General features: G+C 34.9%; 1 protein-coding gene across 1 annotated transcript in view; it reads right to left on the reverse strand.

Annotated features, from left to right (window-relative positions):
• Window positions 1-959: 959 nt before the first annotated feature.
• Pak (serine/threonine-protein kinase PAK 3-like protein) overlaps window positions 960-21,520 on the reverse strand; it is a 91,581-nt gene continuing 71,020 nt past the window's right edge. Inside the window, exons 7-11 of the mRNA XM_089088137.1 lie at window positions 16,488-16,674; window positions 12,483-12,675; window positions 8,248-8,444; window positions 3,778-3,915; window positions 960-2,660 (exon numbers count right to left, since the gene is read on the reverse strand). Of these exons, the coding sequence (XP_088944263.1) occupies window positions 2,577-2,660; window positions 3,778-3,915; window positions 8,248-8,444; window positions 12,483-12,675; window positions 16,488-16,674 (799 nt within the window). The 3' untranslated portion in view covers window positions 960-2,576. The remainder of the gene's footprint in view (window positions 2,661-3,777; window positions 3,916-8,247; window positions 8,445-12,482; window positions 12,676-16,487; window positions 16,675-21,520) is intronic.

The following is a 21,520-nucleotide window of genomic DNA, read 5'->3' on the forward strand; positions in this document are numbered from 1 at the left end:
CGCACAAAAATTGGTGGTTCTGAACAAGAACCATCAAAATATCGAATTCTAGCATTCTTAACAATTAACATGCTTTCCACTTTCAAAAACACTTGCTCAGTTTTGCTCAACGACAGACGAAAACCCATGGGTACCGTAAGGGAACAAAAAAAAAAACAAGAAACTAACCCGAATACCGATCGGTACTATGGGAAAAACCAATCAGTTTCTGAGAGTTTCCCTATGTGCCTGATCAGCTATTCAATGTAATTCTGTATTTAATTCGTTCATTGTGTTCCAGTTTTTAAATTCAAAATTTCAAAGCCTTTCTTTCTTCCTTCTAAAGCAGATTTTACACTTGAATCCGAATTAGTTCAGTGTATTTCCTGATGAACAGTCCAAGCAACAGAAGGGGAATCCCCAAAAGTTGTGTCTAGTGCCACTCCTCCTTAAAAACACAGTGAACACTTTTCCTTAAAACAAAGTGTATTTTTAATGGACCTTCAAGTTAAATCTAGCTATATTCGTAAACAATAGTTTTACTGAGTTAGGGGAAATAAGCACGAATAAGATTGCAAAAGATATTTTTACGAATTTTTTGGCTCACTTTAATATCTTTTGTTTTAAGTTGGACATTGATTAAAATCACAAAACGAGGACACCACTACAATTATGCAGGAGACCCTTTTTCTTACGAATGTCTGTGGGATAGTGTATTTTGCTTCTTTTGAAGGAGGAGGGGGGGTCATCGCCTATTTCAATTGCTGGAAATACTTTAGTACATAATACAGTAACATACATTTTTTTAAAAAACAGCCATCACGAGCAAAAAATGCTAAATTTATGTATCTCCTCAAACTGCAAAACACTAAATAAATCAACGCCACAACCTATGCTCAATTGTCAAGAAGTGAAAAAAAAACTAAAAGGAAATAATCATAATTAAAAAAGTCATATTGTAAACTGGTATATAATAGAAAACAGCAAATATACATAAAAATGGAATTGAATCCGAATAAACGAAAGAGCAAACGAAGAAACTTATTAAAAAGAAAAACAACTCAATAGAACATCAATATTAGAATGAATCATTAGATCGTGTATCATGTACATCATTAACGCTTAAACTTATTTGTCTTGCATTGAATTAGAATGCGAATAAGAAGTTTTAGGCCTTTTTCTGCTGATATAAAAAAAAAATCAATGCGAAAATGAAGAGAAAATGATCTTAATTTTGAAAGAAGTTCAGTAGAATGGGTGATGTTTTCAACGTGTTTTCAATTTAGTTTTTAAACGATGTTCAATTTTTCATTGTTTTCAGGTTGTGGGTGGCCAATGCGGGTGCCCATATTGGCAATATGGGTGCCCAATTTCAGATTGGATGGCAGCCATGGTCGGTACGGCCATAAAGTCTATAATTACAAGTAATCAAAGTAAAGGGAAGGCTAAAGAGGTTGGAAAAATGTAGAATAGAAAGTCAAAGTGCCATTAAGAAAGTTGGAAGAAAAAAGGATTTTTCTTAACTTTCATGTACATAGACGAAGCTCAACGAGACATTTCGTTAAGAGCGTCAAACACAAAGCTTTTTTCACATTTTCTTGCAAAACTCTATAGCAGACATATTATCAATGCATGTCAAAATGCAGCTGAACAAATCAAATCCAAAGATAAAAGAACTCTACAGCCGTAATTTATAAGCAATTTCAAGTCATAAGTACTAGCTTAATATTTATAAAACAACTAAGCAATCTTAAGTAGAGAAATAAATGAAGCGTCTATTACTTGATTAATGGTTAATTTCTCTATTCAATGAAAAAATGAAATGCTGAACAATTTCAAATGTATCCTTTTCAAATTCAATTCATTTTTTATTAACTTATTCCAAATTGATCTTAACATCAACACTGGTGTTAGGCACGCATCCAGTAATTTACTCGGGAGAGAAGGGAAGGGGGGTATTTTTAGAGGTGGAAATGAATTTCAAAGTAAAACCTGAAAACAGGCCAATTGTATAAAATACTAAAAACTACAGGAAAATCCCTAGAGTTTGATATTTCAGGAGAAGGGGGTACAAAACCGTAAACACGAAATGTCCTTCGAAATGTCAAATTCGAACATCTTTTAAAATCCGACAGTCGTTGAAGATAGCAATAATAAGAACAGTTTAAAGACACGTTAAAAACGTTCAAATTTAAAAAGAAATACTATTTAAGTCAGTATAGAAACAAAATATTTCGCGCGTTATATATGTAAGATCAGCAATTAAAACCCTACTAAAATTCAGTATATAGTACACAAGAAGCAGAATTAATTAATCTAACCCTGTAATTAAAAAAAAAGGCTATTACTATACAAAGGCAACTAGCACGATCTACCACAAAGGGAATTTCTGTCGAACTGATTTGAATCACTGAATTGGTAGGGACCGAAGTACTCTTTCAAGTCCCTCTGTCCAGAAGCTCTGAAGGAGTACAATAACCAGACTCCTTAGTTCACTAGCTCTCAGATAAGCAGCATTAGTAAGAGACGAGTAGACGAAAATTTATCGACCAATGAACAACATTTTCTGCGGCAATAAAGCCACTTTATCAAGATGTTCAGTGACCTTTAGCAGCTTCCTTGGCAGCAACAATGAGGGGATAGAGACTAGTCAATGGGCGAGACATCTTTAAAAATGGATGCTAAAAAGAAATAAATCGATTCATAAGATAAAGTAATACAAAGATGTAAATAAAATCTAATAGAAAAATACCCTTTTTTATAAAGCAAAAAGATAGAAGGGATCTTCTAAGAACCATATGATGATCCCTTAAAAGTCGTGAAAAGTGAAAAAATATGTTAAAACATGTAAACACCCACTTATACGCCACTAACAAACATCTTTCCTTTTGAAGAAATACATACCCAGAAAAAAAGAGAGTATGCTAATCCAACATGATACATAACCGAAGAATGCCCCTGGAGAAGGGCAAAATAAGAGACAATCCCACCAAAATTCTTCTCGCCCGAAGCCAACACAGAGCTGTGTCAAAATCAGCACACCGAAACCCAAACAGAGCTGTGTCGAAACCAATACACCCAGTTTGGTTACCCAGTTTGCCCCCCCCCCCCAAAAAAATTTTTGACCGAGTCGAAAATTAGTAAAACCTTATACAAGAGCGGATAAGATCCGCTCTTGTATGTATATATATATATATATATATATATATATATATATATATATATATATATATATATATATTCATCTGTAATCTGTGTCTATCCTGTGCATAGAATGAATAAATTAGTTTTATTTACATAAAAAAACTATCAACCAAAAAAGAAGAAAGAATTCAAAAAAACAGAAAAAGAAGAAAAAAAGGAAAAAGTAAAACAGCAGGGCTCGACCACACTCGACTTGGTATGAAAAAAAAAAAAAAAAAAAAAAAAAAAAAAAAAAAAAAAAATCTATCTATTATCAAACCCAGAAGGGCTAAACAAGAACTCTCTGGAATACTGGGAAAAGAGAAACGTATATTACAGCAATTTTAAGGTCAACTAAATATTCTAAATCCCCGCTTCAGCATTAGTTTTTAAATGAGTTCAGGGGGAAAGGAATGACGTCCCTTGTCACTTTTCAAATGATATTTCTGAAAGACACGTCTTTCATGGTTAAATTAGAAAAGAAACATGATCCAAACGGAAAAATTACAAGAAAATAGTTTATGAAAAACCAATAGATCCCTTTCTGGAAGGGAACTGTTTTCCCTTTTTTCTTTTCCTTTCCATTTTTTTTTTTTAGCTAATGAGTGAAATTACCTTCAATAATTCTGTGGCGTATGCCCTTTTGTCGACATCTACTTCTAAACACTTGTCTAAGAAATCTTGAAACAACGGTGATAGTTTTTCTCTATCTTTAATTTCGGGTTTTCCATTTGTGGCAATCAGATACAAAGCCTAAAAAAAGAAGGGAATCAAACAGTGAACAAAGAAATAGAGAAAGAGGGGAGAGAAAGAGAGAGTTAGAGAAAAAGAGAGAGAGAGAAAGAGGGAGAACTATAAATTAGCTGCTTTGCTGAAAAAAAGTAATATTATTGCATTACTGCTTCATTTGCATTTTATTGAAAACTATATGTATTTTGAACAGTGTTATTTTTTTCAAAACCTCGACGATAAATAAATAGAAAAACACTCAAGATGACTGTAAAAAAAAATGAAAATAGATTGAATGTTTAATATGTAATGATATTAATTTAAAGACAATCAGCAATTCAAGATTTTGTTTGACTGTGATTTGTATTTACGGTGATAACCCAACCGTTATTACTATAGGCGGGAAACAGGTTGAAACGGTTAACCATTTCTTCTACCTTGGGGGCCAACTCTCTTTTGATAACCACCATGTCTCTGGTGTGAAATCAAGACCTGCACTTGCTAGCTCTAGTTTTCAAAAACTAGCAAATATTTGGAAAAATAACCATCTATCCAAACAACTCAAAACTCGCCTATTTAACAGTTTAGTAATCCCAATAGTTATGCATGGATTCGAAACATGGATCATGAAAACTGAAGACGAAAGAAAACTCCTATCTTTCGAGATGAGATGTCTCCGTCGAATTGCTTGAATCAAATACACCGACCGGATCGCAAATAAAGAAGTACGCTAAAGGCTCCAGTCGACTGAAACCATTCTCAGTAACATCAAGAAATAGCAACTGCGTTGGTTCGGCCACGTCAAGCGAATAGAGGCGAACCACCTCCTGAACATCGAACTTGAAGGATCTCTGGATGACCTTCATCCACGAGGGAGACCACGATCTCAGGATGGCCTTCGTCCACGAGGGAGACCACGATCTCTGGATGGCCTTCTTCCACGAAGGAGACCACGATCTCTGGATGGCCTTCGTCCACGAGGGAGACCACGATCTCTAGATGGCCTTCGTCCACGAGGGAGACCACAATCTCTGGATGGCCTTCGTTCACGAGGCAGACCACGAAAGCGATGGATAGAGAACTTCAATTTTTACTACGTCAGTTTAACCCAGTTATCATGTACTGCACCTGAGAGAATAAAGTGCAGAACCCTTACGCATGAGCTAACAGGAGGAGTGGCCCCAAAACGTCCAAAGAGGATGGTCGGTACCTAAATAAATAATTTTTATTTTTCAAACTTTTAAACATAAAATAAAAATTATTTGTGATGCAATTCGTTTTCGATAGAGCGCAAGCGATGCGACAGACTTTATACTTTCACGGTTAGGGAAGAAGGAAGTAGCCAAACTCCTCTTTGTAGTAATTACTGTTCATCTTAAGTTTGACTAAAATATTAATTCAATTTCCACTGCATACATTTATTTATTCATCTATGTTAATGTCTGTTATCTCTGTGTTCACTAATATCTTTTAATTTAATTCCTGTCCGTGTTGGGTTCCATTTATTCATTAATGGTAATTTCTGGTTGTTTTGAGTGTGAATCAGGAAAATTTTTCTTCATTAATTTCTGTTTGTTTTGATTGCCAAAGTTTTTTTTATTGGATTATATAACGAATATTTCTTCAGTTTTTATGTCTCTAGCCTAAGAATTAAAATATATAATTCTAAATTAATAGTTTTAATTAGTATATTTGTATTCATTTCAAACACATGAACATTCCCTGAAAGTTACAACTAAATGCCATTATCAGTTCCTGGGATATTCTAGATAAGCCTTTCTGGCAACCGAGATGCACATAGTATCTCTTTATTGAATGTTCTTACCCATGGCTTCTCCCAAGATATTGCAGATTTACCCTTTTGTTAACCTGAAAGAAAATAATGTCTCGTGATATAGTTTAACATCCCCCTTTGCGTTCCCTGAAGGCTAAAATATTGTTCAGCATGTCTAAAAAGTTTCAACTTAATACCCTCAGCCTTTCCTAAGATATTGCTGACACGACCCTTAGACAGTCAGTATGCACATAGTGTATTTTGATCTTGTTCAATACACCCCCCTCCATAAACATTCCCAGAAAGTAGTCACAAGTAGACGCAGCGCCAGTTGCAAGTAGTCTTAGCCATAGTCACAAGTTGTTGCAGCCACAGCCAATGAAATTTGCAGCCACAGTAGTAGTAGTGGCCTTGAAAGTTTCAAGTTAATACCCTTAACCGTTAGTAAGATATTGCAGATACGGTGTTTTAATAGCTTGCATGCAGACAGTTTCTTTTGATTTAGCTCAACATACCCCTCAAAATTCCCTGAAATTTCATCTGAATACCCTTAGTCTTTTTGGACACACACAGGATCAAACATTCCACCTTTCCCCAGTGATATATCATGCATGTTAAAAAACGACAAACTGAATAAGTTGTATTCCTTGTCCTGAGGGCAAAGGGGCCATATAATCCCCGGAGGCATAGCTATTAGACCTTGTGGCTGTTTTGAATAAAATGGCTTTTAAGATGTCTATCAGTATTAAGAGGGCATCTAAAAGGGCCAGAGGTTGGTGGGGGCGATTGCCCTCCGTTCCCTTTTCCACATCCCTCTCAACATGATTTTAATGTTCCGACTTAATACCTTTAGGCATTCCTTAAATATTGCTGGTGTGCCCTTTTGACAACTCTTTTGCATATAATGTGTTTTGATTTTGTTTGAAATCCCCCTCAACATTTTATAAAAGTGGTTACTCAATACCCTTAGCCTTTTGGAGAATCAGAATCAAACATGCCATCTTTTGCCAATCACCAAAATTATATGTACACAATCGGTAGCTTACATAACGTACCATTCATGAAAAAGCCGCCAAACGACCTTTTCAGAAGTACATGGCATAGAAACGTGCCTGTTAGTTCTGAATTATAAGAAAGCACGAAGGAGTTGACACTAGCTGTCTATCAAGTCCTTATTCGCCTCTCTGCGACGTTGAAAAGATATTAAGTCCTAGTTCCGTATATAGTTCCTAGTTTCGTATATATAAAGATATTAAGTCCTAGTTCCGTATATAGTTCCTAGTTCCGTATATATAAAGATATTAAGTCCTAGTTTCTTACACAGTTCCTAGTTCCGTATATATATAAAGATATTAAGTCCTAGTTCCGTATATAGTTCCTAGTTCCGTATACATAAAGATATTAAGTCCTAGTTCGTATATAGTTCCTAGTTCCATACTTATATAAAGATATTAAGTCCTAGTTCCGTATATATAAAGATATTAAGTCCTAGTTCCGTATATAGTTCCTAGTTCCGTATATATAAAGATATTAAGTCCTAGTTTCGTAAACAGTTCCTAGTTCCGTACATATATAAAGATATTAAGTCCTAGTTCCGTATATAGTTCCTAGTTCCGTATGTATAAGGATATTAAGTCCTAGTTCCGTATATAAAGATACGGTCCTAGTACCATAGAGGTGTCTTATCTGAAACTTTATCTATATGAACTCTTGAGGTTTTATCCATTTCAGCAACTTTCCTTACAAACAGCTATCTAAAGAGGGTCTAGTGAACTAGTGCTCTAGCCTTCTCTACCTCAAAAAGGGCACCAAAATATGTCCTATTGCTGCCATACAGAACTTTCTTCTGGCACTATCACGACGAATTTATAGAAAGCGGGAAGATACAAGCGTTCGCTGTCGAATGAGCCCATGGTTATTTCTACGAATTCCCTGTAGCCTATCAGTACCGGGGAAAAAAGGAAAATATCAGTGCTATTCATATAAAAATACAATCTTCAGAGGTAAGTAGAGGTAAATTAGTGGTAAGGACTAATCAATTATTTTCTGTTGATTTCCGGTTAAAGTATCTTATTCCCTACTGAAAGAATCTGACACCGACGAAACAAATCCAACGGGAAGAAGATACACCCTTAATCATTTAAATTCTCATTATGTTAAGTCATTTAATCTCCGAACGTTTTCATTGAGACAAGAAGGTTCGCAGTCAATCATTTACATTCTCATTATACAAAGTAACTTACCCTTAAAAGGTTTTCATTCAGGCAAGAAGGTTGGCTATCAATCATTAAAATAATCATTTTGTTAAGTAACTTATCCTTAGAAGGTTTCTTTCAGGCAAGATGGTTTGCAGTTAATCATTCACATTCACATTATGCAAACAAACTTACCCTGAAAAGGTTTTCATTCAGGCAAGAAGGTTGGCTGTCAATCATTTACATTCTCTTTATGCAAAGCAACTTACCCTTAAAAGGTTTTCATTCAGGCAAGAAGGTTGGCTGTCAATCATTTAAATTCTCATTATGCAAAGTAGCTTACATTTAGAGCTAGATGGCACTGTTAAACAAAAAAAATTAGCTTACCCTTAGAGGATTTTCATTAAGATAAGGAGGTTCACCATCTATCATTTCTATTGCCATTATACCAAGCGACCAAATGTCCACTTTGGGTCCGTATTGTTTCCTAGTGACCACCTCGGGGGCCATCCAATACGGCGTTCCAACCATGGTCGTTCTTTTGTTCTGTTCCGGGGAAATCTGAGCACAAAATCCAAAATCCGCTACAAAACAAAAATGAATCACGTGCAATAAAAAAATGACCTGCAATAAAAAAGGGGTATGCCTTTTGAATATTAGGCTTCGGCCATATTAGGCGGTGTGAAAAATTATTAAATATACCATGTAGAGTGGATCTAATTTGAAACCAACTTTTTTTATTGGGGGGGGGGGGGAGTTTCTATTTCAGACCACCAAATTGTGTCTATTGGAATAGAAAGCTATAAACAAGCATTAAAAAGAAAACACCCCTGACACCTTTTCTGCTCTATTTATGCTTATATAATAGATTAAATTGACTAGAATTCTCTGATATAACTTATCTTAGGTAGCACTGAATTTCAACTAAAAATGTGTCCACAAATAGATGATTAGAGGCTGTAGCAAAGATCAATGAGAACTATTTGTTAATAAAAATGAAAAAAACGATTCGAAACTCTTTTTCAAATAAAACAAAAAAGAGGAATTATAATATTAACTTATTTTTATTTAAAAAAGGATTTTGATTGTAATACTCATTTTTTTCAGTGTAACAATCCCTTAATAAAATTTAACTTGACTATTTGGGAATGTGTTTTTATTTTAGAATACTAAATTATGGCAATTAGAAAAAAACTACAGACAAACATAAAAAGGGTCTTTTTTTTGTTCTATTTTATTCTATTCTATTTTATTCTATATATTTTTTTTTGTTCTATTTTGTTCTATTTTAAAAAAACAAAAAAGAGGAATTATAATATTAACTTATTTTTATTTAAAAAAGGATTTTAATTGTAATAATCATTTTTTTTAGTGTAACAATCCTTTAATAAAATTTAACCTGACTATTTGGGAATGTGTTTTATTTTAGAATACTAAATTATGGCAATTGGAAAAAAAAAATACAGAGACACATAAAAAGGGTCTTTTTTCTTGTTCTATTTTATCAAAATATCTACGTTATTATAGTAAAACAGGTTAATTACTGTTCAAATCGTCCTTATAAATGCCCCCCCCTCCTTTTGGAATGTAGCACACCAAATTTTCGGATAAGACTAGGTTCCAAGACCTTATAAAAATGAATCACGAATTGTTTTGAAAATTTTGTTTGACAATAATTTTTAACAGTTTATCCAGAGAAATTGATGACAAAAATTCAGGAGAGTTTATTCTGGAGAATATGATTGGTGAATAATCTAAACTATTACAACAGCTATATCTGAACATAACTCAACAAAATATTCAAATCAATAAGAGTTCCGACTCATCAAGGGAATTCAGAAGATAACTCACCAAAAAAAAAACTTAAGAGATATTCTAATCAATTAGATCACAGATTCAACACGGTAATTCAAAAGATCGCTCACTCAAGCTATCTCATGAAGACAGTGACATTGATGCTAATTAGATTAAGAGCTCAAAAAACTAATTCAAGACACAAATAATCAAGATATTCATATTAATTTGCAAGTTTTCTTCTCTACGTCAAGAGCCAAACAGAATACAGGTCGTCCCCGGTGGGGTAGGGGGATGCCATAAGGAAAGATTTAATGGAAATGGGAATTTCCCAGGAGGGTGTAAAGAGAGATGCTTTGAATAGATTGAGATGGAGGAGCGTGCATAGCTGTGTTGGCCTCAGGCAGCTTGGAGCTGTAGTGAGTTGTTAGTAGTAGTAGTAGTTGCTTTCTTGATCTGTTTTTAATTTTGTCTGAAGATGTATTACTTTAAAGTGTTAATTTTACCTTTATGTTCTATGTATTAAGCTGAAACATCGAGCTGTGCTCACCGTTGGCTAAAGTGGAAATTGTGTTATATCTATTGTATTAATAAAGATTTACATCACCTTAATTCAGATTTGACGGATATTTCAACCTAATGAGAGAGCTAACTCACCAAACTAATTCTGAACATAACTCATCAAAATAACCATTTTAACAACGAGATTACACAGATAATTCACATCAATAAGATTGCTAAATCATCAAACGAATTGAAGAGAAAACCCACCAAAGTAACTCAAAAAGATGTTTAAATTAATAAAATTACCGACTCACCACAGTAGTTCAAAAGACAGTTCATCTAGCTATCCCACGAGATACTTAAACTGGTGAGATCGTGCTGACCATTTAAACTAATTAGATTGACGAACTAATTAAGTAAGGAACACAAGGTTTAATTGGGGAAATTAGTTTTATTCTAGCACTATAAACTGTTTAGATTAATCGAAACAATAAAGTTTGTTTAATTAAATACTTTTTGCACTTTATTTTGATTAAAGTGAAAAATAGTTTCTTGTTTTTTGCGACATGTTTTTTCGTGTTGTGGACATAAAGAAACCAAATTAAAGCAGAAACTATAAAAAGGATCTTACATTTGAACACTTTTGCAAAACAAATCATCTAAATTTGTATAAAAACATTAAAACCAATGTGCTGCACGAATAATTCACCCTTTTTAGCCTTAGAAAATTTAACTCTTTATGACAACTAAAAGCAATCATGTACTAGAGACCGCTGTTTGAATCGGCCCCAAAATGAATTCCTGGATATGTACCTAGTTTTGATTCCTCTTGCCCAATAGCCAAAGAGTTCTCAGACCTTATTTAGTTCAAACAAAGTGCAGTTATCTAACTTATTGCCTCAAAGATAGTTGGAGAGCTAAAGATCGACCTGGGAAAAGAATATATGGAGGAGAGAACCAGTCAACTGACCGCCAACGCAAGGAAAATTTTACTTTAACAGTTTGATTTTGGCCCTGCGAAGTACCAACCTAACCCCATTTTTAGGACTTCCATCATCACATTTACATGTTGGGTTGGCAGAAGATAAAACAATAGCCCTTCATCCCTTCCAGAAATCAATTAAAATAAGCCTATACAGGGAAATGAAAGCTATCACCAAAAAATACAAGTTTATTTTTCTCGAATCTTCCCATCACCTCCCTTCTCATCAAAGATTACCATCTTTGATGAGGAAAAGTACAAGGGCATTGAACGTTCTCATGGATATGCATGCTCTCTGACATGTTAGGTCCATCCATGCAACTAGTAATTTTTTACTTCTAAGTTGCAATAGAAAAAAAGCTCCTAGTATTCATTCATAATTCGGCATGACATATTCATTATTAAGTACTTCACACGAGAGAAAAAAAAAACACACTTTATAAGGGAATATCTTTTATAGAAGTACTCCGACTGAATGGTCATCCTCGGTATGGCAGGGCGTTCTTTTATCATGCTCGTTCGATTCTGTTTCGCAGATCAGAGCTAAAAATCCGCTTATCCAGTTACAAAAAATCGTGTTTAAAATAACTAAAATTAATAACATTGTACATCCTTAATAATAGTTATTAATAATAATAATATAATTAATAATATTAATAATGATAATAGTTAATCAATAATAAGGGTGCATCGTTCTCTTATCATTTGCTTCTGTTTCGGATAATAGAAGTAAAAATTTGTTCATCCAGTTTCAAAAAAATTGTGTTTAAAATAAGTAAAAAGAAAAACAAATGTTAACCATCTTGTTTTGAGCACATAGAGATTTTGGCGCTTGCATCAATATTATTTCTATGTGCAGAAGTGTTCTATATGAACAATGCTTCCCTCGATATTATATTTAAGCACACAGTGTGAAGAATGTAATAGTTCTATGGTTTAGAATGGCACTATGTATTGAAGGGCCCTTTGACCGGTGGCCCTTTTACTGCTTACATCATTTATGTCTTCAGCAATTTACTTTTCATAATATAACTGTGATACTGCTCGTTGTACAAAGGTGTAATTAATCCTTACGAAATGAAAGCCGTAGAATCAAATTAGTTTCCCAACTTATTTGGATTGACTTTTTTAGATTGTAGATGGGGCCACCCTCTAAAGGAATGAAGTGATAAGTTTCCCAATTTAATTGGATTGACTTTTTAAGATTGTAGATGGCGCCACCTTTTAAAGGAATGAAGTGATAAGTTTCCCAACTTGTTTGGATTGACTTTTTTTGATTGTAGATGGGACCACCTTTTAAAGCAATAAAGTGATAAAAAAGAAATAATCATAATAAGGTTACTGAGTTTGACACTTCCGTCCATTCCTAGAAGAATATTATCTGACTTAATATCTCTGTGTATGACGTGATTCGAGTGTAGAAACTCCAAGGCTTGAAGGACTTCCCGGCATACTGCCGCTATTTGGCCTTCATCCATACATGTCTCGGTTACAACATCTGTTAAAGAGCCACCCGGTAAGTATTCCATCACAACCTGGAATTACATGAGTTATTGTTAAATATAAATAAGGCCGCTGTTTTGCCTTCAAAGGCCGCTATTTGGCCTTCGTCCATGCATGTCTAGGTTACAGCATCTTTTGAAGAGCTACCTGGTAGGTAATCTATCACAACCTGAAATTAAATAGGCTATAAGGTAAAGAGGCTATATAAAGCTGCTTAAGAAATCTATTTTGTTTTCAGATTGCTCACATTCGTATCAGAACAGATGGACCGAAATGGGACATTCAGAGGCCAAAGTAACCAAACTCACAAAACGGCGTGGAAAACTGCAAAACAAGATCTGATGTCGATTTCGGTTAAATAAGACGGAACAAGTTTTGAAAGTAAAATAATAAAAGTAGAAAGCAACGTTAAAATTTAACATGAACTAAATTCATTGAATCTGAGAAAGGCTACAGCCTCCGGTCTTTACGATGAAGTTTTTTTGTGCCTTGTTCAGATTATAATCAACGTTTATAATATGCTGAAACCTTACGTTAAGAGTGGGGGGGGCTTAGGAGGGCAGCAAACCACTAATATACGAAATCTTTTATGTATGTTTTAAGTTTCAAAGTTTCTGTTAACTTTCAGTTGAGAAATAAGTTTTTTTAATATTTAACTTTTGTCCTTTTTTACTATCATGATTAGCGTAATCCTAAATATGGGGGGATTTACCATCCCTCAGTACCTTCATTTTTACGCTAAAGCTAACTTTCACACAGCAATTCGTGAAAGAAAAAAATTTATTTTAAGGAAGGAACAGAGGACTTAAAATACAAAAGATAATTTTTTAGTAAGGCCGTATCCAAGGAGGGGAGGCATTAGGTTTGAAACCCGCCCCCACCCCCCGGAATTTTTTTTCCGACTCGTAAATATGTAGAAAAAAATGCATATAAACACAACTTGAAAAAATCCACCCTCCCTCCCCTCCGAATAAAAATTCTTGATACACCCTCGTTTTTCATTTGAAACATCTTGTTCAAGAGCCACCCATGTTTTACCTTTCCGCGTAGGTAAGGACATGAGTGCAATATTTTATTTCGTTTTCAAGATGTTTCTGCAACAAGAGAGAGGCGTCTTCCCTTCCACATTGCAAGCTTAATCCAATAGGGTTTCCCCAGATAAAGGGGGACAAGGCGGTGAATAATCATTATTACTGATCAGAAGAACCATTCGCCAAGTTAGAAAATTAGAAACTGAACACGCTTGTTGAGGCTTCAGGCACTCCCATTCATCAGAATAAGTACCACTAATCACACCCAACTACCTATTATGCAATACTACAATACTCAATGACCATGAGTATTTCTGGATAAACATTCTATAATAGCTATTAATTTTGTAGGAACTGCATATACGCTTAGAGACTAATGTATCAACACAAAGCACTAGGGCTTTGAAACTAGCTACTAAATTACTGTAAATCTATCAACCTACTGTAAACAACTAAATCGGAATTTCCGCTTATTAGCATTTTCGCCATAACCGGCCCCGGATTAATTATTTTGATAAAAAAGGACAGAGCTCGTCACTTTGCAGTGAGGTGATCTTTTAACCTCCCCCTAGTAGCTGATGTGGACCTTTGCAGTCCCACATGGACCTGTCCAGTAAAATTAATCCTATAATGACCGTTCATTTTGTATGGACTGCGTACATACTTACGGATGTGGACCTGTGCAGTCCCACATGGACCTGTCCAGTAAAATAAATCCTATAATGACCGTTTATTTTGTATGGACTGCGTACATATTTAGGGACGTGGACCTTTGCAGATCCACATGGACCTGCCCAGTAAAATAAATCCTATAATGGCCGTTCATTTTGTATGGACTGCGTACATATTTAGGAACAAATACGCCACCTTACAGAATTTGTGCTCTGAAAATGTGAGGTCCTAAAGATAGTTTTTTTTGCAGTTTTCAAAAAGGTTGGTTATCTTACGTTTTTCAGCTGGACCGCCTTTTGGTCCCATATCATATGTTTTCAGAATAATTATCTTACTTTTCAAAATGGCAGAAAACGACCCTTTGCTGTAGCATAATCTTTTTATAAGCTGAAAATGAAAATCAGAAATTCAAGTTTTTGTTCAAATCAATCACCTCCCGATATGCTAGTACCTGTAAGAATTTATTGTAGGATCCAAAATTTATTTTCTGGGGTTGAATCGTTGCTAGGTATAACCATGAATTTGTTTTGTTTGTAAGCATGGATTCATGTTAAACAACAAATAGCAGGTGACAAACAATAAAATAAATAAGATAGGAAAAGGATTTTGGGAAGATGCAGCCGGTAACTGGAAGTTTGTTGATGTTGGTAGCTTGGCTTAGAACAAATATGTTGTTACAATTCAGGCTCAAAATGTAGACTTCCTATTCTCCAAGCACGATTTTGAATCTCGGTGTAACAATTTAAATACTCTGGGAGCATTTTTTTTTGAAAACATATTATTTATTATTTAGTTTGTTTTTAATATCCTTAGTTCTTATTTGAGCACGAAGACTATGCAAAGATTGCACTTATATTACAAGCTATAATTCTCTTCTGAATTCATTTTTAAAACGATATAATTAAAAACTAAAACCATAAATCTTTCAAAAATAAAACCTTTGCTCCTTTTTAACCCGTTCATTTTTAACCCAGTTCTTTTTTAACCCAGTGTTCAATTCCTTTTATCTCAAGTATAAGGTACAGGCTATTTCTAGCACTTCTCATATTTTTTTTCTTTTTTTTATTTATTAACCGGCAGAGTTTGATGACTGCACGCTATTCTAACTCTAGTTGATTCTCCAGATTCTATTTAAACCGGTTACATACCACTGATTTGGTATAATTACCCCTTGTGACAGACAGCAACAAACAAACAACAACAACAACCTTTCTCCCTTCCTCAAAAAAAACTTTATATTTTTCTAGAAGGCTGACCAAAACTATCGTTCAAGGGTCCTCAAACCTGCAAAACTTGATAGGGTGATTTTCATCCTCCTTATATATACCATTCCTGAATCAACTACAAATGGCAATTGTTTCTGAATAGACAGTTTTTTAAAACACTTTTGAACTGTTTTATTACTATGAGTAGCAGTTCGTCCTCCACTAGGAGGCATCTATCGCTGCAACTATGATATTCCCCCCTTTAATAATATTATACAAGTGTCCTCATGCAAATAACTTTTGATCTTTCAGTTGGTTACCACATAGCAGTAAATTGCACCCAGAATCATTAGAAAAAAAAACACAAAAAAACGTTTCAATGTAAAATAGGTCCTAAGACGTTAGAAGGCGCTTGTGAAAAGTATAAAACGTGATTTCCACCCTAGATATTAACCATCCCCAAGGTACCAAGGAAGTATCTTGGGGAAATCTAGAGACCCTTTCCCATCTGCAAACGAGTTACATTAAGAGCCAAGATCTGGAAAGATGATATACTAGAAAGTACATAAATACTTACCCAAAGTTTTTCTAAGACAAGATGAGAATGAAAATAGATGATTTTGAGCTCAAACTTCTGAAGGAAAGTAAAAAGAAATATTAAAACATAAACAAGCGTAAATAAAGTCTTCGAGAGACCTCCAAAGCTAGTCCCTTAGGTAAGTTTTATTTAGTTTTTATTCTGAGCATCTAGGTTTACCCTCCGAAATTCACTACCCCCTCACAAAAAAATGACGTTTTAAAATGTAGGTTCATTTCACTTCAAGTAGATATCTTCGGAAGATCTAGGGACTCTCGCCCTAATTCAAACGAGGAAGATTAAGTACCATTAGGGAAGATAGTATGCTAGAAAGTAAAGAATTAAAAATAAATACTTACCCAAAGTTCTTCTACAACAAGATAAGAATCTAAATAGTTGACGACATTCGGGTGCTTATTCTCCCTCATCACCAGAATTTCATTGATTATCAACTCTTTCTTTGGTTGCTGACTTAAGTTCATCTGCTTAATAGCAACTTCCATCCCAGTAGACGACTCAATCGCTGTATATACTGTTCCCGAAGCCCTACGAGATCAACATTTTTTTTAATTTATACTGGAATGATTTTATTGCGTTTTAAAATGATTAAAATGGGGGAAATATCATGGAAACATAAATATCGCACAGGGTAATTCTTATGAAAAAAAGCAAAATATAAAACAGAAAGCATGATTTCTTTTCTTGAAATTGCGACAAAGAAACATCTGTCCAAAGTCATACCCATACATGGTTGCCCAGGATGAAGGAAAATGGTACTTGTCTGTTATAGCACGTTCTTCATCTAAGTAGAACCTGTTTCTCTGACTAATCCTAATAAAATATCACAAAATATGATAGAAATATACTTCAGAAAAAAAAACTAAGGCTATATATTTGCACATTAGGAGAGTGGGGGTAAATTATAGCGGGTCTGCAAGCAAAATATGTGATGTAAAATTATTTTGCATATCATGAAGTGAAAATTATTTTTTTCTAGCTTCAAACTGCCCAAAATTCTACCCCCTCCCCCCTAATGTGCAAATATATACCCCAAATTATATATTTACCATCTATTCTGTCATTTCGCTTTGGCTTGTCTCACACTAAGCTGAAAGAAACTAATGATGAAACCAATTCTATAGTACGGCAATGGAGGAAGAACTTAAGATAGGCGCTATAAAAGACAAGTACAAGGAAAATCTATTAAATTTTTCTGGTTCGGTAAATTTAGTCACTATTATTTAAATTTCCAGCATCACGGAGACCTAGTTTACTGGTTTGCCAATTGTGACGTTACTTGTAAGCCAATCAATCCATTGGCAGAACCTATTTCCATTGTCCCACCTCCTAAAAATTAACTGGATTGTCCATCCAAAGGCTTTAACAAGTGTTGGGACCTTTGGCCCCTTTTGTTTCAGAAAAATGCCTTTTTTATAAATTTTACTTCATTTATGTTAAATAAAACCCCAGGAAAGCTTTTATTACGATCTCTAAAGAATCCACTAATTAGCGAGTGTCTGAAAAAGCCAGTTAAAGTGATGACTCATACTGCTTAAATCTAGAGTTTGAAAAGCTTCAAAGGATGCTGGGAGTTTGATTTCATTCGGCCATTCATCGCCTTTGGTCAGAGGTGCGTGCGCAAGCGCGCGTCTTGAAGAGTATTGTTCAAGTGTAATATTTTTGTCTTTAGTTCTTGTTATACAGCGTGAGTGTTAATACAGTAAGCCTTTTCTATGTACTCTTTTAACTTTTCAGCTTAGGTCGAATCTAAAAGAGTCAATTAGAAATCTTATCGGTAAACTATGGCTTTAAAGGTGGCCATAGACCATCCGATCAAGTTACTGTATAGAATCGTCGGAAAAACCGCGGAAATCCCATTTGGGGCCAGCGAAGGATCTCACCCACCAGTAAGTGGCATAGCAACTCTGCACCATTTTTGCCTTTAAAAGGGGTGACCCCGCACAATAAACCTCCAATAAGTGGTGCCAGCGGTACTTACACCCCAATAAGTGGTGGCAGCGAGTTAAGATCCTATCAGTAAATCTGATAATTAAAAGAATTCCGCGCTTTCGAAGAGACAGATTAATTTGACCTAGACAGTAGCCTATTGTGGTGACATAAAAAGACAAAATTACGCATTTGATTAATAAAATTATGAAAGTCTATAATGGGCTGTGGGCCTTGTTAGACAAAAATGAAAAAGAATAACGTGAAATTAATGAGTTGAGTCTACAGTGGGGGAATCTCCGCATTTAAAAGTATTACAGGGTTTAAGGACAGATAAGAAAACGTTGAAAGTTGGGTTATTATTTGAGTGAATTGGCAGACTTTGAGATAATCTTCAGTGACGAAGGTTATAAGAATACTGAGGACGGCAAATTAGGAGAATTTGTCAGTTTGTGTGCACATTAGACAAGGAAGGTGGGAAGCACCTGTCCTATTGAGTAATCTACGCAGGAGGAGATTATATTAGGAATAGGAGTATCCAGGAAGGATACGTGATTTGTTTTGCAGGGTAGTTCCCCTGTTTGAGTTTAGTCCAGCTAATTCACTAGTGGAATATTCGCGCGGTTTTTATGATTATTTTCTCGTCCAACCCGTGTTAATTCGTTTTTCGGAGATATGTTTCGCTCGCGTACAACTGCTTGTTGTGAAAAAAGTCTTTAATCACTAATGAAGTCTAGACAATCCGGTTATTTGAAAAATTGTTGAATCTCATTACACGGAGCTGATAATTCACAATAGTAATTGAGTATCATAATTTTTGCGTGACAGTTTTTGAGCTTATCAAGATTGACTAATTGAATAAAAGATAATATAATCAGAGAGAAGTAGACGCGGTAAAATGAGGGGGTACGAAAAAAATTAGGAAGGATATTTGAAAAAACAAAACAAACTAACCCTTCAGAGGCTGTGCCAAATGAAGGGGAGTTACGAATAAAAGAAAATACGGATAGAGATAGGACAGATATAGAACAAATGAATTCAGAAAAAGAATTGAGAAGAAATAATGACAAACGAAATTTTGAAATTATATCAGACAGAGATAAGATGAACTCAAAACCGAGAAGGGCGAACGAAGCCCATAGAAAAAGTGGGAAAACAGAAAGAAAGGCAAATACAGAGGCCTTTAAAAGAGAGCACCAAATATATAAGGGAAAAATGCAAGCTGAGAAAGATGAAATTAGAGAGAATAGAAAAAAGGACGAAAGGGCTAGAGTAGCCTATAAAGAAAGAGACAATACGGATAAAGAACTAACAGATTCAGAAAATGAATTAAGAAGAAATAATGACAGACAGAATCAAAGTAGTCCGAGTAGAAGGAGCAGTGTTAAATCGAGATCCAGCAGGAGCTCGCGAAGAAGTACTCAAGTAGATACAACGCAACAAATATTAAATTTCATGAGAGACAGAGAGATAGCCAGAGAAAAAAAAGGAAGAGGCTGATAGGATAGCCAGAGAAAAAAAAGGAAGAGGCTGATAGGATAGCCAGAGAAAAAAAGGAGGAGGCAGACAAAGAGGAAAGATAATACATAATGGAAATGATTGCAGGGAGAAATTACCAGGAGCCTCAGAAATCGTCTACAATAGAGATAATGCAGGCAGTAAACCTTCAACCAATGAAAGAAAGGGAGAAAGATAAGAGACAACAAATATTAAATTTCATAAAGGAAGTGAGAATAGCCAGAGAACTAGAAGACGAAAGAAATAGAAAAGAAAGGGAACAAAGAGAGAAAGATAGACAAGAAAGAATAGATCAAATTGAAAAAGATAGGCAAGCCAATAAAATACTTCATCAGGCCCGTATGGACAAAATTGAAAAAGATAGACGAGAAAGAGAGAAAGAGAGAAAGATAGACAAGAAAGAGAGAAAGAGAGGGTAGATAGAGAACGAAAGGAAGAGGCTGAAAGAAAAGCCAGAGAGCAAAAAGAGGAGGAAGATAGGAAACACAGAGAGAAAGATAAAAGAGAAAAAGAGGCAGAAAGACAGGCCCGCAGGGAGGCCGTTAAAAAATATTACCAGGATGTTGCAAAAACAATTGACAGACTAATGAAAACTCGTTGGGGAAATTCGCAAAGTGACATTTTATCACAAGTTACTTATAGGCTGTCAGATAGCTATAATAATTTGTCTAAGAATCAATCGCGAGGAAAAGAAAATTACCAGACATTAAACACTTTTACGGGAAAACTTGATACTGTTTTGACTGCGGGGGAAGGTGGACCGGCCCATAAAACAAATTGGGAGGCTGTTCCACCCTGTCGGAAAAATGAAATACTTGATACTCGGGTTCAAAATGTTGATAATCCACAAAAAAGGGATGCGGAAGTAAAAGACCACAAAATATTGAAAAAAAGACGCGCGAAAATGATTTTTCGGGAAAATTTGCAAATAATAGAAAACTTGAGAATACTTTTAATGAATATGAGACGATAACAAGTACAGGCCAAAATGAAACGCTGAGTGTAACAGAGAAAAAGGAGACAAAATTTATTGTACGCGCTTTTCCTCGTAAAGTTTTAGAAATTTTGGTAGGATAAGATAAATGAAATGTCGGATTTCAATTCCCATGTAACGATGAGATATTTGATCCTGCGGTAAAAAGAAAGAAGACTCAAAGAGCAAAATGAGAATTAAACGGAGCTACAATGTAGTAATGCAGTCACTGATGGACACTGAAGTCCAATTCAAATTTCATGACGATCTATTTAATGCTACTACAAAACAAAAGAAAACTAAGAGAGAGAAAAGAGATATTAAACGGAGCTACAATGAAATTATTCAATCAAAGATAGTGGACACTGGAGTGCAAATCAGATTTAACAATGATTTAGTATTTTGCAAGAATGACTAAATTGAGAAAAGTATAGATGAAACGAGAAGTGTAGAAAAAAGACAAACCTTGGAGATTCAGTATGCTGTGGAGAAAAATAAAAAACTATCTGGGCTGTGCCTAGATGACATAAATAATAGGGGGGACAAAAAGGTCCAAGAACCACTGGGAAAATTACGAAATTATGATAAGACGAAAAAACTTAGGAGGGAGGAGAAGACCCATGACATAGAATTGACTTGTCAACAAAGAGTTACGGAAAGATTGGAGATACTGAATTGTGGGTTGGATTGAAAAAAATTGGGAAGAAATCTGAGACTAGTTTTATTAACTCAAAAAGGGATTTGATTCATTACCAGGAGGACGAATCCTTTGGGAAAGATACCCTGTGGGAAAATGTGACAGATAGTCCCTGTCTTAGACGTAAAACTAGCAGACAGGCTATTATCCCTTTAAGGAAGACTTGTCTTTCCAGTCCTCAATTTCATCTTCCTCTCTCAGTACCGATCATTATTCATTCGATTATTATGGGGGTTGGGACACGTAGAAAGGTGATT

The sequence above is a fragment of the Artemia sp. Qi Xiang Cuo genome, chromosome 4 (assembly GCF_049724085.1).
Source record: "Artemia sp. Qi Xiang Cuo chromosome 4, ASM4972408v1, whole genome shotgun sequence".
Classification (NCBI taxonomy): Eukaryota; Metazoa; Arthropoda; class Branchiopoda; order Anostraca; family Artemiidae; genus Artemia; species Artemia sp. Qi Xiang Cuo.